Source organism: Bison bison, unplaced genomic scaffold (assembly GCF_000754665.1).
Source record: "Bison bison bison isolate TAMUID 2011002044 unplaced genomic scaffold, Bison_UMD1.0 scf7180017864112, whole genome shotgun sequence".
NCBI classification, from domain to species: domain Eukaryota; kingdom Metazoa; phylum Chordata; class Mammalia; order Artiodactyla; family Bovidae; genus Bison; species Bison bison.
In genome coordinates this window covers 488064-496923 of record NW_011494684.1, presented here as the reverse complement: position 1 = coordinate 496923, position 8860 = coordinate 488064, and the positions used below count along the sequence as shown (strand labels likewise).

The 8860-nt window shown below is 44.1% G+C and overlaps 1 protein-coding gene across 1 annotated transcript in view; it reads right to left on the bottom strand.

Moving 5' to 3' along the window:
• FAM160A2 (family with sequence similarity 160, member A2) overlaps nt 1-8860 on the bottom strand; it is a 26553-nt gene that overhangs the window by 8164 nt on the left and 9529 nt on the right. The window contains 7 exon segments of the mRNA XM_010839142.1: nt 261-275; nt 2166-2201; nt 3792-3959; nt 4166-4252; nt 4447-4605; nt 4958-5596; nt 5726-6054. Of these exon segments, the coding sequence (XP_010837444.1) occupies nt 261-275; nt 2166-2201; nt 3792-3959; nt 4166-4252; nt 4447-4605; nt 4958-5596; nt 5726-5863 (1242 nt within the window). The 5' untranslated portion in view covers nt 5864-6054.

Here is an 8860-nt window from a genome sequence, read left to right as displayed (position 1 = left end):
TGAGTCACTGTAAGAGCTCTCAGCCCTTCAGGATATTTAACAAATGGGAACCGCCCCCCACAACCTGAGGCCCGAGCAACCACTCCTAAAACAACAATGGCACAGGGCTTGGCATGTAACAATCATTCAAATATTAAACAAATAATTACACTATCTTTGTGGTCAAGACATCATTATTTACAGACAGGAACAAACCGTGTGCCAGATTTAATGCATTTCTATAGACCACATACTTGTCATCAAACTCTGGCTATATATACCTGGCAATAGAGATTCTAGCAACACTTAAATGGAAGGAATACCCATGAAGAGACCCCAGGAAATACTGGAACTGAGTGAATGTCTAACAGGAGATAACACAACATGATAACTAAGTGAATGCCAGTCAGCAGACTATAGCAGCATAGTAACTGAATGCCTACCAGCAAGAAACCAGAGGGAACCTGGAAGAATCCCAACTGGGAAGTGGGTGGGGGCTGTGAACATGGAGTGTGAGTCACCTCTCCAACACCAGTGTCTCTCGGAGAAGGTAGGATAAAGAAAAGTTCAAGGGCAGCTGACAGGAAAAGGAAAAAATAGGTGGGTCCAGAACAAGGGAAATCTTTTGTTTTAGGAAAGCAATAAGGGTGGTTCACCTCCAGCCAGGCAAAGACAGCAGACACATGTAAGTTCTCCCTTCCTCTGCTGAATCCCCAAGCGCTGGCTCCGTACTTTCCTTATGACAAGTATACTTGAGCTCCTCGAAGACAAACACTGGGTCTTAGTCTAGGGCACTACCTCCACAGTCTAGGTGTTCATCATTTACCAAATGACTGAGGGGAAGTTAAAAGCCAGTCATGGTGGGAAAGAGATAAGGTAGCAATTCACATTTTAGTCAGCATGGATATTTACCCTAAATGACCATTTTAACTAGCACTCAGTCTCATTAAAACATGAGTTTTAATGAAAACACTCAGACTCATTAAAGATTGTATGGTAGGTAGAAAAACGGCCCTCAAAGATGTACAGATCCTAATCTCCAGATCTTGTACCTTTTTACCTTACATGTCAGAAGGGACTTTGCAGGCATGATTAAGGTTATTAAGGAATTTAAGTTGAGGAGAGTAGCCTGGATTATCCAGAGGGGCCCAATTAAATCACATGAGTCTTTAAAAACAAAGAATATTTTCTAGTTGGGTCAAAAAGGAAGAGATTTGAACCGTGAGAGGGACTCCATCCACCACTGATGGTTTTGAGGGTGGAAGGAGTCATAAGTCAAGGATTTAGCTGGTCTCTAGAAGCTGGGAATGGTTCCCAGCTGACAGCCAGCAAGAAAATAGTAATCTCAGTCCTTTAACTACAATTAAGTAAATATGACCAAGGACTAAAATGATCAAGGAAATGGATTTTCTCCTGGGACCTCCAGAAAAGACACTGCCCAGTTGACATTTTGATTTTAGTAGGGTAAGGTCAGTACCAGATACATGACCTACAGAATGGTAAGGTAATAAATTTGTGTTGTTTTAAGCCACTATGTTTGTGATAATTTGTTATGATAGCAATAGGAAACTAATACAGATACTCAGGTACTCAGACTAGCTAGCAGCATTATTCACCTTAAGCCATGAAAGTCAGGCTATAGTGGTTACAAAATCAGGCCAATAGGAATCAAGCTTAAAAGGGCCAAACACAGGAAAGGGAAAGCACCTGCATGTTTAACATAGGAATCCTGAAATCAGAACAGATTTGGTTCTTCCAAGAACAGAGAGCCAAGAATAAATACCCAAAGACCACGAAAGGCTCCTGAAACCAGAGGACCAAATGCAATACTAACAGAAATATGTGCTAAAGACTAAAGACACTGAGGGAGAATCAAAGAAATTAGGGTAAGATTAAGACAAAAACAAGATGGACAGAGCCCAGCACAGGGGGGGAAAAAAAAAAAATCAACCCTAGGAAGGAAATCAACATTCTCAAAACATGAACAGGACATTCTATGAAGCCAAATAGATTTAAGACAATGGTCGAACTTCAGCATAATTAGAAATAAAACTTTTTCAATATCTTTGTAAAATTAAAGCTTTGTCAACTATTTCCTATTGGTTTATACCAATAATTCTTAAGCTAAGGCATGTATCATACTTACATTTTGGGGTATTATAAAAGTTCACATGCCTTGGGCCTACTTCCAAAGAATATAACTCAAGAGACCTAAGGCAGAGCTTAGAATCTGTTGTTGTAGTTATTGTCATTTTCCAATTTTAGGGTGTACACTTGGTTCAGAAACTCTGGTCAAATCAGAGTCAGTCTAAAAATCTCACACATACCTTAAACTTAGCTATTCAGGAGAATGTCAAGTATACAAAACATAGCTATCCAGAAATCCTACCTACCTCAAACCCTGCTACCAGGTATCTCAGGTAACTGGAACAACTTTCCAGAACCCTTAGTGATCCAAGAACTTCTACTTCAAACACAAAGACCCAGAGAACTTCAATTATTTGTAATAAAAGAAGGAAATAAAAGTGGTGATAGAGCCAAAATAAATGCCATAAAGTGCATGGCTAAACAAATGCTTTATTTCCCCCAGAAGGACAGTAGGTCTTTATTACTTAGACAACTTACTCCTATTTTATATATATTTCTATTGGTTAAAATCTAACCTTCTTACCATGGTCTACAAAGCCATGCATGATCTGAATCTTACCCACCTCTCCCTCCTTTCTTCCCCATGCTCACTACACCTCCAATCACACTGGTCTTTTATCTTCTCAAATACATTTCATTTCCTCTCCCCAACTGTGTCCTTTGCAAGCACTGCTCCCTCTGCCTAGACTGTTCTTCTGCTTGCTCTTTAGTAGGCTAGCTCCCTCATGACCTTTAGGTCTCAGTTCAATGTCATCTCCTCTGAGAGGTTTTTTGATTACCCTACTGGCTTAGATGGTAAAGAATCCACCTGCCAACACATTTTCAAATTTTAATCCTGGGTTGGATCCCTGGGTCAGGAAGATCCCCTGGAAAAGGGAATGGCAACTCACTCCAGTATTCTTGCCTAGAGAATTCCAGGGAGAGAGGGCCTGGCAGGCTACAGTCCATGAGGTCACAAAGACTTGGATACAACTGAATGACTACCACTTTCACTCTCTGTTTTCTAAGCAGCCTGTTTTTTATAAAAATGACCTCAACTTTCAATTATTTCAGTTATGTGTTTGCTTCTCTACCTACTCTGTGAAGGAAGCTCCATGAAGTCAGCAAAAACTGCTTACCATTATATCCTCAGTACCAGAGACCAATATAGTGAACACACTGAACATTCGATCAAAACCTTCAGGAGGAAGGAATGTTACTAGGTAGGTAGGCAGATGGGTGCCCCAAGTTACAGCAGTTCAAATACAGAAAATTCAAAAGGAAGTACAGGTAAACACACTAGTTATAAAGCAGGCTCAGAGCCTGAAGAGGTGATCTCGAGTCACCCACAACAAACCACAGAGCACTACACAGCTGAAGAGACTCTCAGGTCAATGCCATATTACAAGTGCTGCACAATGGCAAAACCTATAGCCATGAGTGGCCAAAGTCATTCATAAAATATAACTGTCCTGTGTATATCCAGATATTACAAAAGCAGGGAAGCACATTGAAAATGTTCCCAAAATAGTTAAAAGTTTAATACTAGAAAGAAAATGCCACCTAACTTTGAAGTGATTACTGGAGACAAAGGCCAAAGAAGGGCAGAAACACCCTCCCAGAACAAAGGCTGGAGAGAGGAGATGGCTCACCCAGGTAAGCCAGGACAGAGGTAGGGGCCATACCCGGGAGTTGCTGCCAATACGGGCAACAAGGGTGTCAAGGATGGTGTGGGTGTCATGCCGGTGTAACAGCAGGAATCTCAGGAAGGTACGGAGCAAGGCGGGCTCTGAAATACTCCGTAGGAAAAGTTCCAGATAGGCGGTACTGGCGATCATCTCCTCCACAGAGGTCTGAACGAAGGGAAGGTAAAGTTCGGAAATTTAGGGCTTCCCCACATATACACAAAGCCATTTTCCTTAAGTTCTAAGGAGGTACCAGGAACAGACAGGGAAAAAGGGAGGAGTACCCTGCCCACTGCCACCCACACTGGTCCTGGCACTGAGGTAACCACTCCTCAGCCTAATCCCCTAATCTGCCTTGCCACCATGACTCTCACCTTGTGCAGGGCAGGGCCCATGACTGGCACCAGGAACCCATTATGGATATAATCAACCAGCTGCTTTTGCACCAGAGGATGAGCCACCTGTATGGGTACAAAAAAGAGGATGGAGAATTTTGAAGGGTGCTACTGTCAGAAAGGGAGCAAAATGTTAGAATATATATATATGCACCCTCCCCTCAAGCTGAAAGAAAATCAGAACTCCAGAGATTGCACCTTCTCCCACCCCATTTCCCCAGATGAGCAAGGGCCAGAGCTCCTGGGAACCCCAGTCCCACCTGAATGACTGCATTGCAGAACTCTAGAGAACTCATGAAAAGCGCAAGGGCTGGCACTCCAAGCCAATCTTCCCGTCGCAGGCAGTGCCAATCATCCCCTGGAACTTCAATCTTTCGGGGCAGTGACGAGTACAGGGCACTCAGCCCTGTGGCCAGCACCTGGGGGCCATCCCCAAGGACAGGTTACCAAAGGCACAGACAATATAAAAAATGAAAACAGGGAACTATTAACCCAGAGTTTTATGGAACAGGGATAAAAGCTATTACCAGAGCAGATATTTAGTTACCCAAGGTGCCAAGACATCACCTGGGAACACTGGCCCATGAAAAGCCTTCATACCTGCCTTATCCACATAAGCCCAAGTTTCATCCCCACCCCAATTCCAGGTGTTACATTCAAACCCAGGGGGCTACTTGCTAAAGGAGAGGGCCCCGGTGCATAGCCCCTCCACACCTCCTAAATAGGAAGGTGCCTACACCATACCCTACACCCATCCCAGGAGGTGCTGACCGGGCAGAAGTAAGAGTGATCTGCGATGTAGCGGCCCACAGTGGGACTTCCAGCTGATAGAGCCATGAGCAGGAGTAGGGCGTCGCGGGCCTGCTGGCCCAGGGTGCCCTCTCGATGGACAAAAGGGACAAGGCGAGAAAAGAGGAGAAGACGGGGAGCAGCTCCAGGTTCAGGAGGTGGCTGCAGGAAGAACTCGAGCAATGAAGGCTCCCGGGCCAGACACACGCACAGCTGGCTGAGAAGTAGCACCAGGCCTTCATCCAGTGCTGGGCTACTGGGCACAGGGCGGCCACAGGCATCCAGCAAGATCAGTAGAGCCTCACGAACTGGACCATGCCGCAACAGGGGCTGGCGAGCTTCGCTCACTAGCATCTCAAAGAGTTTCAGTTGCTCAGCCCGCCGTTCCTCAACCCCATCCCCAAGCTCATCCCATTGAAGCTGCCATGTCAACACACGGGTTAGCAGATCCTCACGCAGAGCAAACTCAAGCAGGGGCCCAGGAGCTGTGGGGACCAAGGGCACTGCGCGATCCTCTGCCAGGAGTGTCAGCATCTGGTAAGTGTGGTTGCGCACGGCACTGAGATCATCAGCACCCCCAGGAGCTGCCCGAGGCCCTTGCCGTTCCAGGATTCGCACCACCTGGGGAATCAGGACAGATAAGAGAAGGAATCTAAAATAAGGTGACTAGATGATAAGGTGAGAGAACACAGAAATTTAGAGGGACTCAGGCAGGTAGTAGACTGGGCCCTTTGGTATACAGTCTCCTACCTGGGACCAGTGATTCTTGAAAACCATGAGGCAAGTCTCAGGGTCAGCCATGACAGGGGTCTGCAGACTGGCCCCTTGTGGTACACGGTGCCCAGGGCCCCGGGAGGCCAGTCTGCTCAGCCAGTTCATCCTCTCCATAAGGCAGGCTGGGCACGGCCAGCGGCCAGAGAGTCACACTCTGAGAACTTGCCAGCTGGAGGTTTTCTCCACCTGTGTCTCTAGTCTGCTTCATCCGGTCTGTAGGAGCCAACAACTGTCCATGGAGCCAGAAGATACACCAGGCTGGAACAGTGAGCCCAGAGGTCACTGCCCAATCCAGGCCTACAAATCTAATTCAAAGAGAAAGAATAGAGAGGTTAACAGAAGTTTGCTTCTTTCTACCACCCAACAGGAAGAACTCAGAACCACCACTCCACTGAAAACGACACACACAATCAGCACTTTAAAGTCAACACGTGTACAACAGAACTCATTCCAACACCAAACCTGTGTTACTTCCCCAGCCTTCTCCACCTTAATAAATGATAGCAATATTCACCTACTTGATCAGGTCAAATACCTGGGCATCATCCTTCTTTCTTCTTGTTATTACCTCCAATATCCAGTCCATCAGCCTATAATCTATACCCTCCAAACATGCCTCACTATTGCAATAGCTTCCAATCTGGTCTTCATGCCTCTAGTCTTAGCCCTCTGAGAATCTATTCCCCACACAGCAACTAGAGTTTTAAAACATAAATTATACTACATCTCTCCTCTGCTGAAAACCCTCCAATGATTCCCTATCACACTGGTAATAATCCAAGTCCTTTACCTTGGCCTCTAGGGCACTATTTAATCTAATCTGTATAACTTCCTACATGCCCCTTTTCACTCATACTTCACTCATAGGAGCCTTTCTTGAACACTAGCTCTTTCCTCTGTCTGGAATGCACTTTTCCTGATCTTCACATTGTTCACATCACTCTTTCTGAATGCCATTTCCTCTACTTAACAATTCTATCGAAACTGCATTTTCCCACCTTCACTCTCTAGCTTTCTAATCCTTTCTTCTGCACACTTTTTTATTTTCTGAAAATATTTGTCTATTCATTTATCTATCTTCCCTACTACAATGTAAGCTCACTGAGGACAAGGTTTCTCTGTTGCATCACCAGTACCTAGAGATCAATAAATTATCTGCTGAATGTATAGATGCTCAAGTGAATGAATGAATGAATGAATGAACAAACAATGAACTATCAGGAAATCCAGTCTAGATCTGACTCTAGTCCTCTGGGACTTCTGAGGAAGAAACCTTTTTCTATTACAGGTCCCTCCCTAGAAGCCCACCCAACAGGAAATACACAAACAGATCTTTAACTTGCTGAATAATCTTAAGAGGTAAAAACTCAGAACCAATCAAAAAAGCAAAAGAATTTTAATTCTAGAAAAAAATACAAGGATACACTCCCATAAATACACATATACCCACTCCTGTCAGATGCATTCAACATTCATTCCTGCGGACGTGACAGAACACCCACATTAGAGAAAGAGCTGTTGTTCAGTCACCAAGTCGTGTCTGATTTTTTGTGACCCCATGGACTGCAGCATGCCACGCTTCCCTGTTTTTCACTATTTCCCAAAGTTTGCTCAAACTCAAGTCCACTGAGTTGGTGACGCCATCCAACTATCTCATCCTCTGCCACCACATCCATACAAGACTACTGGAAAAACCATAGCTTTGACAAGAAAGACCTTTGTTGGCAAAGTAATGTCTCTGTTTCTTAATATGCTGTCTAGGTTGGTCACAGTTTTTCTTCCAAGGAGCAAGCATCTTTTAATTTTATGACTGCAGTCACTGTCTGCAGTGATTTTGGAGTCCAAGAATATAAAATCTGCTACTGCCTCCACTTTCTCACCATCTATTTTGCCATGAAGTGATGGGACTGGATGCCTTAGTTTCTTCAATGTTGAGTTTTAAGCCAGCTTTTTCACTCTCCTCTTTCACCCTTATCAAAAAGCTCTTTAGTTCCTCCTCACTTTCTGCCATTAGAGTAGAATCATCTGCATATCTAAGGTTGTTGATATTCCTCCCAGCAGTCTTGATTCCAGCTTGTGATTCATCCAGCCCAGCATTTTGTATGATATACTCTGCATATATAAGTTAAATAAGCAGGGTAACAATATACAGTCTTGACAGACTCCTTTCCCATTTTTGAACAAGGCCATTGTTCCATGTCCGGTTCTAACTGTTGCCTCTTGACCTGCATACAAGTGTCTCGGGAGGCAGGTAAGGTGGTCTGGTATTCTCATCTCTTGAAGAATTTTTCAGTTTGTTGTGATCCATACTGTAAAAGGCTTCAGCATAGTCAATGAAGCAGAAGTAGACATTTTTCTGGAATTCCCTTGCTTTTTCTAAGATCCAACGGATGTTCACAATTTGATCTTTGGTTTCTCTGCCTTATCTAAATCCAGCTTAAACATCTGAAATTTGCAGTTCATGTACTGTTGAAGTCTAGCTTGAAGGATTTTGAGCATTACTTTGCTAGCATGTGAAATGTGTACAGTATATGGTAGTTTGAATTTGACATTGCCTCTCTTTGGGATTGGAATGAAAACTGACCTTTTCCAGTCCTGTGGCCACTGCCAAGTTTTTCAAATCTGCTGGCATACTGACTGCAACACTTTAACAGCATCATCTTTTAGGATTTTAAATAGCTCAGCTGGAATTCCATCACTTCCACTAGCTTTATTTGCAGTAATGCTTCCTAAGGTCTACTTGACTTCACACTCCAGGATGTCTGGCTCTAGGTGAGTGACCATACCATCATGGTAAACATCTGTTGGCCTCAGCCATGGCTCACAGTTCCTTCTTCATCACATCTACCACCCTCTCAGCAGTAATGGCTCTCAACAATACCTCCTGAGTATAAAAACTTCAGAGGCAAAAAAACAACAACTTCAGAGGAAAGGCATGGTTCAATCATCCTTCCTTTTTATACTCAACAAGGCCTAAAGGAACCCGGAGACCTCCAACAGACCCACACTTTGCCCTCCAGTTACATTAACCACCACCTCCTTCTACCCAGATACACAGTCTCTCACCACTATCTGCTCACAACTAAAAGGCAGTAACTCTGCTTGCTTAAG